Source organism: Hyla sarda, chromosome 1 (assembly GCF_029499605.1).
Source record: "Hyla sarda isolate aHylSar1 chromosome 1, aHylSar1.hap1, whole genome shotgun sequence".
Classification (NCBI taxonomy): domain Eukaryota; kingdom Metazoa; phylum Chordata; class Amphibia; order Anura; family Hylidae; genus Hyla; species Hyla sarda.
The window spans coordinates 276,101,369-276,120,199 of NC_079189.1; the positions used below are offsets into that span (position 1 = coordinate 276,101,369).

General features: G+C 44.5%; 1 protein-coding gene across 17 annotated transcripts in view; it reads right to left on the reverse strand.

Annotated features, from left to right (window-relative positions):
- Positions 1-18,831, reverse strand: part of UNC13A (unc-13 homolog A) — a 701,496-nt gene that overhangs the window by 224,759 nt on the left and 457,906 nt on the right. For all 17 annotated transcript variants that reach the window (XM_056572580.1, XM_056572660.1, XM_056572589.1 and 14 more), the window contains one exon: positions 17,013-17,081. In XM_056572580.1, coding sequence (XP_056428555.1) covers positions 17,013-17,081 — 69 coding nt within the window. The remainder of the gene's footprint in view (positions 1-17,012; positions 17,082-18,831) is intronic.

The following is an 18,831-nucleotide window of genomic DNA, read 5'->3' on the forward strand; positions in this document are numbered from 1 at the left end:
CTGCCCAAGCATGCTGGAAGTTGTAGTTCGGCAACATCTGATCCTTCAGATATTGCCAAACTACAACTTCCAGCATGCCTGGGCAGTCTGGGCATGCTGGGAGTTGTAGTTTTGCAACAACTGGAGGCACACTAGTTGGGAAACATTGTCCGTTTCCTACCTCAGTGCCTCCAGCTGTTGCAATTGTTGCAAAACTATAACTCCCAGCATGCACTGGCAGACCATGCATGCTGGGAGTTGTAGTTTTGGAACAGCTGGAGGCACACTGGTTTGGAAACACTAAGTTTGGTTGCAAAACACTTGAAAGTTTATTACTTAACTTAGTGTTTCCAAACCAGCGTTCCTCCAGCTGTTGCAAAACTACAACTCCCAGCATGCACGGACAGCCAAAGGGCATGCTCGGAGTTTGCAACAGCTGGATGTTTGCCCCCTCCCCCCAATGTGAATGTACAGGGTACACTCACATGGGCGGAGGTTTACAGTGAGTGCTGCAAGTTTGAGATGGCGCAAATTTTGCGCTGCAGCTCAAACTTCCAGCGTCAAACTTGCTGTGAACCTCTGCCCATGTGACTGTACCCTAAAAACACTACACTACACTAACACTAACCTAAAATAAAAAGTAAAAAACACTACATATACACATACCCCTACACAGCCCCCCTCCCCCCAAAAAATGAAAAACGTCTGGTACGCTACTGTTTCCAAAACGGAGCCTCCAGCTGTTGCAAAATAATAACTCCCAGTATTGCCGGACAGCCATTGACTGTCCAGGCATGCTGGGAGTTTTGCAACAGCTGGAGGCACCCTGTTTGGGAATCATTGGCATAGAATACCCCTATGCAAATCCCTAATTCAGGCCTCAAATGCGCATGGCGCTCTCTCACTTTGGAGCCCTGTCGTATTTCAGGGCAACAGTTTTGGGACACATATGGGGTATCGCCGTACTCGGGAGAAATTGCCTTACAAATTTTGGCGGGCTTTTTCTTCTTTAACCCCTTATGAAAAGGTGAAGTTGGGGTCTACACCAGCATGTTAGTGTAAAAAAATAAATTTTTTACACTGACATGCTGGTGTTGCCCTATACTTTTCATTTTCACAAGAGGTAAAAGGGAAAAAAGACCCCCAAAATTTGTAACGCAATTTCTCCCGACTACGGAGATACCCCATATGTGGGCGCAAAGTGCTCTGGGGGCGCACAACAAGGCCCAGAAGGGAGAGTGCGCCATGTACATTTGAGGCGATTTGCACAGGGTTGGCTGATTGTTACAGCAGTTCTGACAAACGCAAAACAATAAATATCCATATGTGACCCCATTTTGGAAACTACACCCCTCACGGAATTTAATAAGGGGTGCAGTGAGCATTTACACCCCACTGGTGTATGACAGATTTTTGGAACAGTGGTCTGTGAAAATGAAAAATAAAATTTTTGATTTGCACAGTCCACTGTTTCAAATATCTGTCAAACGCCAGTGGGGCGTAAATGCTCACTGCACCCCTTATTAAATTCCATGAGGGGTATAGTTTCCAAAATGGGGTCACATGTGGGGGGGGTCCACTGTTCTGGCACCATAGGGGCTTCCTAAATGGGACATGCCCCCCAAAAACCCTTTCAGAAAAACTCACTCTCCAAAATCCCATTGTCGCTCCTTCCCTTCTGAGCCCTCTACTGCGCCTGCCGAACACTTTACATACGCATATGAGGTATTTCCTTACTCAAGAGAAATTGGGTTACAAATTTTAGGATGATTTCTCTCCTTTTACCCCTTGTAAAAATCCAAAAATTGGGTCTACAAGAAAATGCGAGTGTAAAAAATGAAGATTTAGAATTTTCTCCTTCACTTTGCTGCTATTCCTGTGAAACACCTAAAGGGTTAAAACACTTACTGAATGTCATTTTGAATACTTTGGGGGGTGCAGTTTTTATAATGGGGTCATTTATGGGGTATTTCTAATATGAAGACCCTTAAAATCCACTTCCAACCTGAACTGGGCCCTGAAAAATTACGATTTTGAAAATCTTGAGAAAAATTGGAAAATTGCTGCTGAACTTTGAAGCCCTCTGGTGTCTTCCAAACGTAAAAACTTGTCAATTTTTTTATGCAAACACAAAGTAGACATATTGTATATGTGAATCAATATGTAATTTATTTGGAATATCCATTTTCCTTTCAAGCAGAGACTTTCAAAGTTAGAAAAATGCTAAATTTTCAAAATTTTCATGAAATTTTTAGATTTTTTACCAAGAAAGGATACAAATATCAGTGAAATTTTACCAATAACATAAAGTAGAATATGTCACGAAAAAACAATCTCGGAATCAGAATGATAAGTAAAAGCATTCCAGAGTTATTAATGTTTAAAGTGACAGTGGTCAGATTTTCAAAAAATGCCCAGGTCATGAAGGTGAAAATGGGCTGGGTCATGAAGGGGTTAAATACCTCAGTGATCTGAGATGTACAGGGTGGGCCATTTATATGGACACACCTTAATAAAATGGGAATGGTTGGTGATATTAACTTCTTGTTTGTGGCACATTAGTATATGTGAGGGGGGAAACTTTTCAAGATGGGTGGTGACCACAGCAGCCATTTTGAAGTTGGCCATTTTGAATCCAACTTATTTTTTTTCAATAGGAAGAGGGTCATGTAACACATCAAACGTATTGGGAATTTCACAAGAAAAACAATGATGTGCTTGGTTTTAATGTAACGTTATTCTTTCATGAGTTATTTACAAGTTTCTCTTTGTTTACAGCCATTGACATGTCGTCGAGGTTAACACGTGAGGAGCGGATAGAAATTGTGTTGATGTCTGGTGCACGTAGTAAACGGGTCATTGCAGCAGATTTCAATGCAAGACACCCTACGAGACCACCCATCTCCCATGCTACAGTTAGCAAACTGCTAGCTAAGTTTCGTTAAACTGGTTCAGTGTTGGATTTCCCAAAATGTGGACGCATGAAATCTGTCACTAATGAAGAAACATCAGTGGCTGTCCTAGCTTCATTCAGCAAGAGCTCACAGAGTAGCACTCGTTGCATGTCACTGGAGAGTGGCATTAGTCGAACAGCCCTTCGGCGGATATTGGCTACTCACAAATGGCACCCTTACAAACTCCAGCTACTGCAGCATCTCAACGAGGATGACCCAGATCGGCGCACTGAATTTGCAAAATGGGCAAAACAAAAATTGGAACAGGACCCTCAGTTTACGCAGATTTTGTTCAGTGATGAGTCACACTTTTATGTGAATGGTGAAGTTAACAAACAAAACCACCACTATTGGTCTGACACTAACCCACATTGGATAGATCCCTCCAAGACTGTTGGAACACAAAAATTGATGGTATGGTGTGGTATATGGGGTACAAAGATAGTGGGGCCATTCTTCATCAATAGAAACATCAAGGCCACTGGATATGCGAAATTGCTACATGATAATGTGTTTCCCTCTTTATGCACTGAAGCTGGCACGTGCCCTGAGTTTTTCCAGCAAGATGGTGAACCACCACATTATGGGTGTCAGGTCCGAGCATTCCTAGATGAACAGTTTCCTGGAAAGTGGATTAGTCGTCGTGGGCCAGTTGAATGCATCCAGTCTCTCCCCTTTTGCATCCAGTCTCTCCCAGCAGTGAAACAGCAAGGAAGTCTCTGCTATCTATAAGAGGGAAGTATACAAGCGATTGTTTGAGCTGTGATTGTTTTGAGCTGTATACAAGAGTGTGAAGTATACAAGTGAGTGTGGGTATAAAAGTGAGAGGGACTTAACATTAAGGGAACACTGTAAGAAGTATACTGCACTGCTGAGTGTGATCTTATTTTTATTTTTATTAATTTTTTTTTTTGCTCTTTGTCTGGGAGATCACAGGTGGAACAGTTAATTAATTAGCAGCAGATAAATTGCTGGTGTTTGCAGGCAGCTAGCCCTTTGCATCCAGTCTCTCCCAACAGTGAAACAGCAAGGAAGTCTCTGCTAACTATAAGAGGGAAGTATACAAGCGATTGTTTGAGCTGTATACAAGAGTGTGAAGTATACAAGTGAGATGGACTTAACATTAAGGGACTTTAAATTCAGGGAGTTTAATTGACATATTTGATTTTTTATTTTATTACTGATATTTTTGCAATCCCCAAACCTAGAATGGCCTCCATGTTGGAAAATGCAGTCCGGTGTGCATCTTGTACAATGTATGCAATCCTTGAGCAGCAGTTCGAGGGTGAATATTGTTGTGTGAGATGTGAGCGAGTTGTTAGTTTGGAAGCCCAGATCCTGGATCTAGAGGAACAACTGGCAACATTGAGACGCATTGACAACTTGGAGAGGAGTCTTCTGCTCACTGAGCAGGCACTCTCGGGGGTAGAGGTGGGGGAGGACAGTGGGACGGAGTTGCAGGACAGTCAGGCAGCTAGCTGGGTTACAGTTCGAAAGCGGGGTAGGGGAAAAAGTGTCAGGAACGCTAGTCCTGAACTGGCACACCCCAACAAGTTTGCCCGCTTGGCAGATGAGGGGGATGCAATTTCAGAGCTAGCAGTACTGCAGCAGGATACTGCCTCTGACCACCAGGGGGGTGTCTGCTCCAGTAAGGAGGGTGGAGTGCAGGGCAGGCCAGACAGGTACTAGTGGTGGGGGACAGACAGGGCTATCTGTCACAAAGACCGGGATCGCCGAACAGTGTGTTGTCTACCTGGCGCTCGAGTTCGGCACATCGCGGATCGGGTTGACAGGTTGCTGGGCGGGGCTGGAGAGGACCCAGCAGTCATGGTACATATTGGCACCAATGACAAAGTAAGAGGTAGGTGGAGTGTCCTTAAAAATGATTTCAGGGACTTAGGCCGCAAGCTTAAGGCAAGGACCTCCAAGGTAGTTTTTTCTGAAATACTGCCAGTACCACGAGCCGCACCAGAGAGGCAGCGGGAGATTAGGGAGGTAAACAAGTGGCTCAGAAGCTGGTGTAGGAAGGAGGGGTTTGGGTTCATGGAGAACTGGGCCGACTTCGCTGTCGGTTATCGGCTCTACCGTAGGGACGGGCTGCACCTCAATGGGGCACAGCTGTGCTTGGGGAGAAGATGGCTAGAAAGGTGGAGGAGTGTTTAAACTAGGGACTTGGGGGGAGGGAACCTACAGCAAAGAGGGGAAAGATAGTGTAGATAGAGAGGTGGGAATTATAAATGTACCTGGGGGTGGAGCGGAGGGAGGGGTTAGGATAATTAATAGAAATAGGCTTCATAGGAAAATAAAACTTACACCCTTGAATCCCATTAACCCCAATAACATAAAGGATGGAAATGTAAAGTGTATGTTCAGAAATGCCAGAAGCCTAGCAAATAAAATGAGGGAGCTTGAGGCCTTGATACTGGAGGAACATATTGATATAGTTGGGGTCACTGAGAAAAGGCTGGACTCCTCGCATGACTGGGCTGTCAATCTGCAGGGGTTTACATTGTTTCGCAAGGATAGAATGAACAGGAAAGGTGGTGGAGTCTGTCTGTATGTAAGAAGTGGTATGAAAGTCAGTGTGAACGATGCCATAGTGTCTGCTGATTCTGAGGAGGTGGAATCACTGTGGGTAGAATTACAAAAGGAGGGAAATACTGAAAAAATTATATTTGGTGTAATCTAAAGACCCCCTAATATCATTGAGGAAATAGAAGGTCGGCTGCATAAACAAATAGAGAGGGCCGCCCGGGCCGGTACAGTGGTAATAATGGGAGATTTTAACTATCCAGACATAGATTGGGGTCCGGGGTTTGCTCAAACTTCAAAGGGGCGACAATTCCTAAATTTATTGCAGGATAATTTTATGGGCCAGTTTGTGGAGGACCCAACAAGAAGTGATGCCTTGTTGGATCTGATCATTTCCAACAACGCAGAGCTGGTTGGTAATGTAACTGTGCGGGAAAACCTTGGTAATAGCGACCACAATATAGTTACATTTGATTTAAAATGTAGGAAACAAAGACAGGCGGGGAAGGCAAAAACATATAACTTTAAAAAGGCAAACTTCCCTGGGCTGAGAGCTGCACTACAGGACATAGACTGGGGGGAGGTGTTCTCAAATACTGATACAGAAGGTAAATGGGACATCTTTAAATCAACTCTAAATAACTATACAGCTAAATATATACCAAAGGGGAACAAATATAAACGATTAAAACTAAATCCTACATGGCTGACAAATGATGTTAAAAGAGCAATAAACAACAAAAAAATAGCCTTCAAAAAATACAAATCTGAGGGGTCAGCTATAACATTTAAACAGTACAAAGAGCTTAATAAAATCTGTAAAAATGTAATAAAAACAGCAAAAATTCAAAATGAGAGACAGGTGGCCAAAGAAAGCAAAATTAATCCTAAATATTTTTTTTAGATATATAAATGCAAAAAAACTAAGGACAGAGCATGTAGGACCCCTTAATAATGATAATGGGGAGATTGTCACGGGCGATCAAGAGAAGGCGGAGCTACTGAATGGGTTTTTTAGTTCTGTATATACTATGGAAGAAGGAGGAGCTGACATTGGACAGGTCAGTGCTGGTAACTCATCATGTAATGTACTGAACTGGCTTAATGTAGAGATGGTACAAGGTAAGTTAAGTGATATAAATGTAAGCAAATCTCCAGGGCCAGATGGACTACACCCAAGAGTTCTTAGAGAGGTAAGTTCAGTAATATCTGTACCCTTGTTCATGATATTTAGAGATTCTCTGGTGTCTGGTATTGTGCCACGGGACTGGCGCAAGGCGAATGTAAAAAAGGGCTCTAGGTCTTCCCCAGGAAATTATAGACCGGTAAATTGTTTGAAAGACTTATTAGGGATTACATACAGGAATACATAGGGGATAATTGTATTATAAGTGATAGCCAGCATGGGTTTACTAAGGATAGAAGTTGTCAAACCAATCTAATTTGCTTTTATGAAGAGGTGAGTAGAAGCCTTGACAGAGGAATGGCTGTGGATATAGTGTTTCCGGATTTTGCTAAAGCGTTTGATACTGTCCCTCATAGACGTCTGACAGGTAAGTTAAGGTCTTTGGGCTTGGAAACTTTAGTTTGTAACTGGATTGAACACTGGCTCATGGATCGTACCCAGAGAGTGGTGGTCAATGATTCGTACTCTGATTGGTCCCCAGTTATTAGTGGTGTACCCCAAGGTTCAGTACTGGGACCGCTGTTGTTTAATTTATTTATCACTGATATAGAGGATGGCATTAACAGCTCTGTTTCTATTTTTGCAGATGACACCAAGCTTTGTAGCACGGTACAGTCTATAGAGGATGTGTATAGATCACAAGATGACTTGGATAGACTAAGTGTCTGGGCATCCACTTGACAAATGAGGTTCAATGTGGATAAATGTAAAGTTATGCATCTGGGTACTAATAACCTGCATGCGTCGTATGTCTTAGGGGGATTAAACTGGCAGAGTCACTGGTAGAGAAGGATCTGGGTGTACTTGTAGATCATAGACTACAGAATAGCATGCAATGTCAGGCTGCTGCTTCCAAAGCCAGCAGGATATTGTCATGTATAAAAAGAGGCATGGACTCGAGGGACAGGGACATAATACTCCCCCTTTATAAAGCATTGGTACAGCCTCACCTGGAATATGCTGTTAAGTTTTGGTCACCAGTCCATAAAAGGGACACTGTGTTGCTGGAAAGGGTGCAGAGATGCAACACTAAACTAATATGAGGCATGGAACATCTTAGCTATGAGGAGCGATTAAAGGAGTTACAATTGTTTAGTCTTGAGAAGAGACGTTTAAGGGGGGATATGATAAATGTATATAAGTATATAAATGGCCCATACAAAACATATGGGGAAAAACTGTTCCAGGTTAAGCCCCCTCAAAGGACAAGGGGGCACTCCCTCCGTTTGGAGAAGAAAAGGTTTAGTCTCAAGGGGCGACACGCCTTCTTTACCGTAAGAACTGTGAATTTATGGAACAGTCTACCACAGGAACTAGTCACAGCAGGAACGATTAATACATTTAAAACAGGGTTAGATACATTCCTGGAACAAAATAACATTAATGCTTATGCAGAAATATAAAATCCCATCCTTTCCCCTAATATCCCACCACACCCCTACCCTTCAATTCCCTGGTTGAACTTGATGGGCGTATGTCTTTTTTCGACCGTACTTACTATGTAACTACCGTATATACTCGAGTATAAGCCGACCCGAGTATAAGCCGAGACCCCTAATTTCAACCCAAAATCCCAGGAAAAGTTATTGACTCGAGTATAAGCCTAGGGTGGGAAATACCTCATCCCCCCCTGTCATCATCCAGACCCGTCATTAACATCCTCATCATCATCCCCTTGTCATCATCCCACACATCCCCCCTTCATCATCCCCTTATCATCCCACACATCCCCCCTTCATCATCCCCTTATCATCCCACACATCCCCCCTTCATCATCCCCTTGTCATCATCCCACACATCCCCCCTTCATCATCCCCTTATCATCCCGCACATCCCCCCTTCATCATCCCCTTATCATCCCACACATCCCCCCTTCATCATCCCCTTGTAATCATCCCACACCCCCCCTTCATCATCCCCTTGTAATCATCCCACACCCCCCCCTTCATCATCCCCACCCCCCTTCATCATCCCCACACCCCCCCCCCCCCCCCTTCATCATCCTCTTCTCATCATTCGCCCTCAGTGGTCTTCAACCTGCGGACCTCCAGAGGTTTCAAAACTACAACTCCCAGCAAGCCCGGGCAGCCATCGGCTGTCCGGGCTTGCTGGGAGTTGTAGTTTTGAAACCTCCGGAGGTCCGCAGGTTGAAGACCACTGCGGCCTTCAACATCATCCAGCCCCCTCTCCCCCCCTTTAGTTCTGAGTACTCAGCTCCGCTCGGCGCTGGTCCGGTCCTGCAGGGCTGTCCGGTGAGGAGGTGGTCCGGTGAGGAGGTGGTCCGGGCTGCCATCTTCACTGGGGGCGCCTCTTCTCCGCGCTTCGGGCCCGGAATAGAGGCGTTGCCTTGACAATGACGCAGAAGTACGTTGGCAATGAACGCACCTCTGCGTCGTTGTCACGGCAATGTGACTATTCTGAGGCCGGGCCCGAAGCGCTTAGAAGAGGCCTCCCCGGTGAAGATAGCAGCCCGGAACCACTATGCCACCGGACCACCTCCTCTCCGGACAGCCCTGCAGGACCGGACCAGCGCCGAGCGGAGGTGAGTACTCAGAACTAAAGGGGGTGAGAGGGGGCTGGATGATGTTGAAGGCCGCAGTGGTCTTCAACCTGCGGACCTCCGGAGGTTTCAAAACTACAACTCCCAGCAAGCCCGGACAGCCGATGGCTGCCCGGGCTTGCTGGGAGTTGTAGTTTTGAAACCTCTGGAGGTCCGCAGGTTGAAGACCACTGCGGGTGGGGGAGTTCACTCGAGTATAAGCCGAGGGGGGTGTTTTCAGCACGAAAAATCGTGCTGAAAAACTCGGCTTATACTCGAGTATATACGGTATGTAAGGTCTCCCGATCTGACCGCCTTAGACTTTTATCTTTGGGGTCATCTGAAGGCAATTGTCTATGCTGTGAAGATACGAGATGTGCAGCACCTGAAACTACGGATATTGGAAGCCTGTGCTAGCATTTCTCCTGCGGTGTTGCTATCAGTGTGTGCAGAGTGGGAAAAGAGGGTTGCATTGACAATCCAACACAATGGGCTGCACATTGAACACATTTTATAAGTGGTCAGAAACTTGTAAATAACTCATGAAAGAATAAAGTTACGTTAAGACCAAGCACAAAAATGTTTTTCTTGTGAAATTCCCAATAAGCTTGATGTGTCACATGACCCTCTTTCTATTGAAAAAACAAAAGTTGGATTCAAAATGGGCAACTTTAAAATGGCTACCATGGTCACCACCCATCTTGATAAGTTTCCCCCCTCACATATACTAAAGTGCCACAAACAGGAAGTTCATATCACCAACCATTCCCATTTTATTAAGGTGTATCCACATAAATGGCCCACCCTAGTATGAACCTGAGTCTTACATTTATCTTGAACACTTGTTATGTAGGATCTCAGCTGCCGTAAACGCACCAATTTTACCAGAAGTTTGCCGCCTTTGTTCCCCTGCCCATAAAACAAGCCCCTGCAGTATGTACATGTGAGCTTTCTTAACATTATCTAACAATAGATATCTCACTTATTCCCTTTTAGTTAATAACTAAGTTCTGCTTACTGAAGAAAGTATTTTTGTGCAAACCTTCAACTTCTCGTAGTTGCTCCAACAGATTAAGTTTAGCTATTTTTTGTTTTGTTTTTATCCAGATTCCTCTACCCACACATTTGTGGGCTTCCCAAATGGTTGACAGTGCAACCTCCTCTGTGCAATTTAAAGTAAAAAATTGCGACAGGTTCAGTTTCAAATCTTCTACAGCAGTGGAATCTTGAACTAGAGAGGAGTTTAGTTTCCTTGAACAGCTACAAGAATTTTGGAAGGGGGGCTTAATCTCAAGTTTAATCAGGGCATGATCAGCAAATGTATTGCAGTCAATTGCTGTAGAAAGAAGGTACTCTAAATCCCTATGGTTCATAAAAAAGTAGTCTATTCTCGAAAATTAGTCATGCGGGATAGAATAATAGAAGAAGTCTCTCTCTGCAGGCTTATATATGCGCCATCTGTCAATCAATTGATGCTCGAGTAATGTTTGCTGAATGTAAAAAAAAAAATAGAGGCGAGCTCCTAGTGTGATATTGTCGGTATTCTGGTGATCAAGTGCTGGTTAGTGCACCTTACCGCAGTGTGTTGTGCTGAGAGCACAACACCTCGATGTGCCTATAGACTCGCTCGAAGCCGATAGTCTTCCAAGTTAGTGGTTCCAGAGTCGGTAGTGTTGGGTAGGTGGCTGCCTCTGCGTCCTTGACCGTAACTGGTAGGTCCGGTAAGACGTGAAGAAAATAGGGGTAAAAGTTAGGACGATATCCTGGCGCCTCCTTTGAATGAAATAGTGAAATAAAACTAGCCCAGGTAGGGTAAAAACAAAAAAAAGGCTGTTTTATTTAGGGTTCCTGCACCCCTATTTTTACCCCTATTTTCTTCGAGAAATGTTTGCTGGCAGTTCTGTAACATAGTCTTATTGAGAGGGGATTTACCTTTCGAGGTATCTAATTTAGGATCCAGAGCAAAATAGAATTCGCTTCACATAATTAAAATTCCTTCAGAGAAGTCTTCTAGTTTGGCACTGCTTAGTGTTTGGAAGATATATATAGAAGCAAAGGTGTCTGTCAGGATCCGGACTGGTATGTGGAGAGGACACGGGTGGTGGATCCTCTGTGTCAGTGAGGTGATGGCGTGGGCCGTACCAGGGGAACGGAATCTAAGGGGTTACTGGTTTACACCAGAGCCCGCCGCAAAGCGGGATGGACTTGCAGCGGCAGGTAACCCCCAGGTTGTTCCACCCGATAGCAACTCAACCTCACTGATGGCTGAGACAGGCGCGGTACACATGAATAAGGCAAGAGCAAGGTCGGACGTAGCAGAAGGTCTTGGCAGGCAGCAACGGTTCGTAGTCAGGGGCAACGGCAAGGGTCTGGGTACACATGCAATGGAACACACAGAAATGCTTTCTCAGGGCACAAGGCAACAAGATCCGGCAGGGACAGGAAGGGGAAGTGGGTTTATAAAGTGTAGGGAGTGTTAGGAACTAATTGGGCCAGGCACAAATTAATGGTGCACTGGCCCTTTCAATCTGAGAGACCCGGCACGCGCGCGCCCTAGAGAGCGGGGCCGCGCGCGCCGGGACTGAGCAGGAGGACGGGGCAGGTGAGAGACACGGGGCGCGATCTAAGAGCGGGCACGTCCCGCACCTCGGATCGCGTCCCCTCCGGTGCCGACCGGAGCGCTGCATATGGAGGCATGCCGCGAGCGCTCCGGGGAAGCAGCGGGACCCGGAGCGCTCGGCGTGACAGTGTCCCTTAATAAATAAGAAATACCCTTCCTCATTCTTGCAAATATCAAGTTGCTCCCATGGCTTTGAAATTAAAAAACTTGTTTCCTTTGATTTAGTGTTAGGATTAGAGATGAGCAAACTTTTCCAAAATTTGGTTCGGCCGATTCGCCAAATTTTTCTGAAAAGTTTGTTTCGGGTTGAATAAATTTGCGGCAAAACTTATTAAAAATTGCTATTTCTGGCCTACAGAGAACTCCAATAGGGGTGTAGAAAACTTTGCCTCGCTGTAACACGCATTGGGAGTGTGCTAGGTTAGTGAAATCATACTGTTATTCACTTTGGCATGCAGATTACAGGCATTGCCATTAGAATCACTGCTGCAGAGCGTCTATGTGGCAGCAGGGAGACCATAAGGTGTCAAAATTGAAGAGGATAAAGAGATCTTTTATGTCATATCTAATGCAATTTGATGTGAAAATAAAATTTTTACATTACCCATTCTGGCGAGCATCGAGCTGGCGGTCCCTGATTATGAAAGTACGAATGTTTCATTTAATCAGTTATGGTTCATTGCTATTTCTCCATGTTTCTTTGGATTCTTGTGATAATTCCATAGGTCATATGACGTCGAGGGCCAAAGGCCCTCAGTCTTGAAAAAATTACAACCCCGAAGATTAAAAGATATGTAGTGGAGAGGAAGAAAAAAACGGGCGCTGCTGTTTTCCTGGTAAGATGAAGATAAGAAGCCCAAGGCAGAAATATTTTGCATGTATAGCTTCTTTATTGGTGCAGAATCATAGCAAGCAGGGATACAGACAGGATATTGCGTTTCGGGGGACAGCGCCCCCTTCTTCAGATAGGGGCTTCTTATCTTCATCTCACCAGGACAACAACAGTGCCCTTTGAAAGGGTTTTTTCTTCCTCTCCACTACATATCTCTCCAGGACTGGCTAGTCCTGTCCTGTACCCTGGGTTTAGAAGCTGCATCCGGTGGACTATCATCTATACCACTAACCCCACTGTGGGTCTATATGCGAGCTTTTTTGCTCGCTCAAGGTGAGCATCCATTACCTACTCTCCTACTAACCCCCCTCACTTGTCATCAACGGTATCACACTAGGCGCCTTCCCGTCGGTCTTCCCTCTTTTGCTTTTTTCAGATTAAGATTAAAAGATGAATGTTGAAATCTCTATTGAAGATGTATGTTAGCTAGTGCTACCATCAAAACATTCTTTGGCACAGGCCCAGCAGCAACAGTAAGCCAAGTAAGCCATGGTATGCTGAAGGGCGTGACCTGTCCAAGTTGGGGTTGTGGCTGTGCAGGAATCACATTCACCCAGTAAGCCGTAAAGGACATGTATTGTCCCTGACCATAGTTAGAGCTCAAGGACTGGCCCACCTTTTCTTTCACAAAATTGTGCAGGGCTGGTACTGCCTTCTTCGCAAAGAAATGACGGCTTGGCACTCTCCACCTCGGCTCGGCACAAGCCATCAGTTCTCTGAAAGGTGCAGAGTCCACCACTTCAAAAGGGAGGGACTGCAGCACCAGCAACTTAGACAGGAGCACATTCAGCTTCTGTGCCGTTGGATGAGTGGGTGAATACTGTTCTCTCTTGGATATGGCTTCGCGGATGGACTGTTGGCGGAATGGCTGACTAAAAGGGGGAGAAGCAGGAGCATCTGGAGCACATAAGGAGGGCATGACACACAGCTCCCTTCGGCTGAGGTGGTGGAGCCTTGGCTGGCTGAAGGAGGGAGTGGCTGGCCACTGGGTGAAGCAGCAGGCTGGACTACTACATCGGAGCCAGGGTTCTCCCAGGCCTCTTTATGGTGGCGAAGCATGTGTTGACACAGGGCCGTGTTGCCAACATTGGGACCCTGGCCACGCTTCACCTTCTGCCGACATATCTTGCATGTGGCTATGTGAACCTCCTCCGGATTCTTGATGAAAAACTGCTACACTGCTACTGATTTTCCCACCAACAGTGCGGACTAATTGACTGCTGCTGCCGCCGTCTCCAGGAGCCCCTGTTCCACTACCTCCCAGAAAGGCAGGCTGCTGTGAAGCAGGTGGTCTCCCCAGGGCATGTTTGGCTCCAGAATTTCCATTTCTGCCACTACCCTGACTGCCAACCATGCTACCGCCTTGCTGGCTCAGCTGCTGCCTCATGGGCAACCTGCAACTCTCTTCTACTGATGATGAAGCCCCTTCTGCACCCGGCTCCCAATTGCGATCGGTTTCATCTTCATCGAGTTGTGTCTGCATGTCACTGATGTCCTCCTCAGGTTCCTCAACAGTGTCTGCTTCAGGACCCTGAACCCCGGCAACACCGCCTCCCACGTCACTCTCCTTATCACTACTTGCCCGCCTAGCAGAGGAAGCTGTGCATGTGTCCTCCCCTTCTTGGCTGGGCAGTAGCTGCTGACTGTCCACTATTAGATCGTCCTCAATGAATACTGGAGCTGAACCCACAGCATAAGATACTTCTGTAGGAGAGGGAATAGCATAGGACAGAGGTGAAGGGAGGAAAGGGACTGCTCCTGGGCCATGCCAACTGAGGGTTGTGTCTGAGGAACCCAATGACTGTTGACTGGGGGTGTCCGATGTCACTTGTGATGAAGTGGATAACCGTGTTAACCAATCGACAAGGGCAGATGGGTTGCTGGTCAAGACATGACCTCTCGTTGCGACTCCTTCTGCCACTCGCCCCTAGTCTGCTGCGACCTCTGCCTGAAGGATTTAGGCCTCTGCCACTCCTCTGTGCACGTCCTGGCACCTCTCTGCATGACATACTTAGTGCGTATATGAGGGGAGTACAATACGCTTCACTACTCTTAAAACAGTATTTGTCTAGAACAGCAGCAGGTGAGTACTGTTGCTTGGACTTTCACAGTATGTAGGCCCTTGACAGATTAACAGGTACAAAATGGTACACTACTTAGATGTACGCATGCGGTATGCACTGATGAGGGCAGAAAAATGCGCTACAATATGCCAAAAAACTCTGTATTTTTGTAAAACACCAGTCGGTGAGTACTGTTGCTTGGACTTTCACAGTATGTAGGCCCTTGACAGATTAACAGACACAAAATGGTACACTACTTAGATGTAGGTATGCACGTATGAGGGCAAACAAAATTTGCAACAGTACAATTGGAAAACGTATTTTCATAAAACACCAGCCTGTGAATACTTTTGCTTGGACTTTCACAGTAAGTAGGCCCTTGACAGATTAACAGGTACAAAATAGTAGACTCCTTTGATGTAGCTATGTGGTATGCACGTATGAGGGCAGAAAAATGAACTACAGTCCGCTGAAAAAAACATATTTTTGCACAGCAGCAGGACACAACAGTGCAGCACCACAAAAAAAAGAAAAATGTGTATTAAACCCAAAATTGCACTCTGTCACAGAGTATTAAGAATAGTGTGAACTGCTGCTGGTTATTATACCGTCTACAGACTAGTATACGCAGCAGATGATTTCTTGTGGGAAAAATAAACAGAATTGCGCTGAAAAATCACTCCTGCCTCCTGTGATAAGGTTCATGAAGTTAGGCAGCTTGTTTATATGTATGAGGCAACGAAAAGCTATCTGCCCCTCTCTGATAAAATGCTGAATAATGTGACTGGGAGGTTAATGGCTGGCATAAAAATCCTTCTCAGTGAGAACAAGCACTGCACTTCTCTCTTTCCACAACGCTGATGTGACTAGCAGTTGGAAGTGGAACGCTGCATTATAATCATTTCAGCGTGTCTGTGTAACACACAGAGACACGCAGTCCCTCCTATCCCTCTACAGTGTATGGCATGAAATGAGCAGCCGCAAAAAGTCTGCCGATTATATAGGGCTGTGACATCACAGGGGTCAATGAATGCTGATAGGTTGCATGTGATTCAGGATCATCACGCCTACCTCCCTTCCCGCCTTGCCTTTCCGCCTTCCAAGCGTTCCCTGCCCCATGTACTGACATGTGGATCCGCCATTTTAGGTGTCCCGGAGCCTGGAACACTTTTAAATGGAGTTAAATTAAGTGATTTGCGCGATAGAATCGCGTCGATATTCGCATTTGTTGAGAATCGAATAAATCATGAAATTCATAACGAGTTTGGGTTTGTCTGCTTCGATTCGCTCATATATAGTTAGGAGTATAACTATAAACCCCCAGGTAAAATGTATACTGGTAAGCCTAAAACTATGTTAGGTCATATAGCGAGTTTCCTGAATAAAGGCAAAGTTTAGTTATTTTTTTCTTAGATAATTCAACGTAATCAATCTTTTCCCTCGATCCTGGAGTCCCTTTAAATTCAGGGGACCAATCAGAATACTTTTATTGTGCCCCTTTCTCAGCTATCAAGTGAGAGGACCGAAGAATGGTAGGGAGAGAGGAAGAGAAGAGAAAAAAACAAAACAGACAACCGCCCTCTGTGCGCTGCGGGTCAAGAATACCCAAATAAAAAATAATTAAACTTGCAGAATTTAAATCACTTAAAATCTGCAAGGGTGTGTACAAAACCAATCAATTGTAAAGCACCCTCTTTTAGCGGCACTAGCTTATACCCATGTTCTTTCCCTCTATTAACCTCACTAAGAAAAGGATTTTATGATGAGTACTCAAAAATCTTTTTTTCTTAGGAGAATTCTAGTTGTGGTATGGTGTTTGTTTTACCATTTGTGCCTCTTTTGTACATTTTTATGTTACTCCTCCCTTTTTTAAGACCCCCACCTTTTTTATTAGAACAGCTCCATGGGTTGACGTACAATTATCAAGGGGAAAAGTGGCCTATAGCAATTGCCAGTAGAACCAATCAGGCAGTTGTTTAGATTTTTCCAAAGGCTCTAGTCAATAGTACCAACTTTTCCTCTGTACTAGTTTTCATGAATTGCTCCAATATGTTTTGGTATACAAAAGCAACTATCTCAAAGTAACAATTGCTAGTGAATACAAAAAACATGAGTGCAGCTACAAGTTGTATCTGTGCACATTATAAATTTTCTTTAACTCTTGGATGGGACTGTCTGTGTGTTTAAAGCTTAATATAAATGTTTGGACATACCACTTGTAAGAACAAAACTGTATTTTCTTCTTACCCGATACATTGATAGGTCAATACGCAAGGAGTTGTGCAGTTGATCAAGCAGTTTGACAAATCTTTCCTTCTGTTTAAGTAAATAAAAATAATGTGCTGTAAGCAATTTTCAGTATCATCAAAACTATAATTGCAAAAATATAAATTAATATCCTTTGTAGATTTACATTTATTGTTTCTTCTATATCAGATGATCAAAGAAGAAATGAACACAACTAAAGTGAGACTTCTTCAAAAGACCACCTCTTGAAAACAGATATTGTGTGCTAGTTTTTCAGTTCACATAATGGCAATTCTTATAGAAGAACATTTTTTAATGCCAATTAGATGGTCTTCTTAAAGAGGTTTCACTGTAATATATTTATGACCTTAGTTGTACTATTTAGACACATGCTGCTATTGAACCTTACAACATTACTGTCACTTAAAAAAAAACTTATTGACATGTCACAGAGACATGTCAAAAGTTTTGATTGGTCTGGGTCTCAGTGCTGAGATTCCCACTGATCACTACATGGAGCAGGGAGAAGCATGCGACCTGACCGAGCGCTTCACTCCCTGGCTTGCTGCTCGATCCGACTTGTTGCAGGAGATCTTATGCATGAGACAGATAGAGGAGGGAGCCAGAGAGTGCATCACTCTGTGCTTCTCCCAAATTTAGCTACACGTTGAAAGTTTCTTTTAAATTACAGTAATGCTTTAACATTAAAACAAGAATAGCACAATAAGGTTTGTAGAATATATTTTTTTAAGTGTTACAGTCCTCTGTTGCTCCTAATATTACAAACATGTATAGTTTTTGAATTTTATGGTACTTAAAATAAACATTGTGTATTTTTTTTTCTGTTCAATTTAAAGGAATACGCTGGTGGAGAATAATTTTTTCAAACTTAAACAGATTAGTAAATTACTTCTATTAAAAATTTGTAATCCTTCCAGTACTTATCAGCTGCTGTATGCTACAGAGGAAGTTGAGTTGTTCTTTTCTGTCTGAACACAGTGCTCTCTGTTGACACCTCTGTCCATGTCAGGAACTGTCCAGAGCAGGATAGGTTTGCTACGGGGATTTGCTCCTGCTCTAGACAGTTCCTGACATGGACGGAGGTGTCAGCAGAGAGCACTGTGGTCAGACAGAAAAGAACAACTCAACTTTCTCTGTAGTATACAGCAGCTGATAAGTACTAGAAGGTTTAAAGGGAACCAATCATCAGATTTTGCCCTATATAACGCTTGGCAAAGCATTATATAGGGTAAAATCTTTATTTTCACCATTCCCGGGGGATACTCCCGTTCTTTGGCCGGGAGCGACGCCCCCTCCGCTTGATTGATGGGCAGCGTCATCGCTCTGCTCCGTCTGTTCAGTGAGCGGAACAATGATGCGGCCCATCAATCAAGCGGAGGGGGCGTCGCTCCCGGCCGAAGAACGGGAGTTGGTGAGAAGAGCTCCCCGCCCAGGTGACTACTTACGGCGGCGGCGGTGACTAGTTTATAACTTCATATCTTCACCATCCCTGGGGGCAGGAGCATCCCCCGGGGATGGTGAGGACAACTATTTTACCCTATATAACGTTTTGCCAAGCATTATATAGGGTAAAATCTGATGATTGGTTCCCTTTAAGATTTTTTAATAGAAGTATATATACGTATTAAAAATAATCAGCAACAGAACATTGGGCCAAAAAAATGACATAGTGTAAAAACAGGTGGATATTCACTGGGCTGACTGTCCATTTCAAAGATTTGTCCGCCAAGCATGTATAGGAAAAGTTCTGTATGTCAGGTATTTTATCTGACCAACAAAGGAGAGACAATAGGAAACT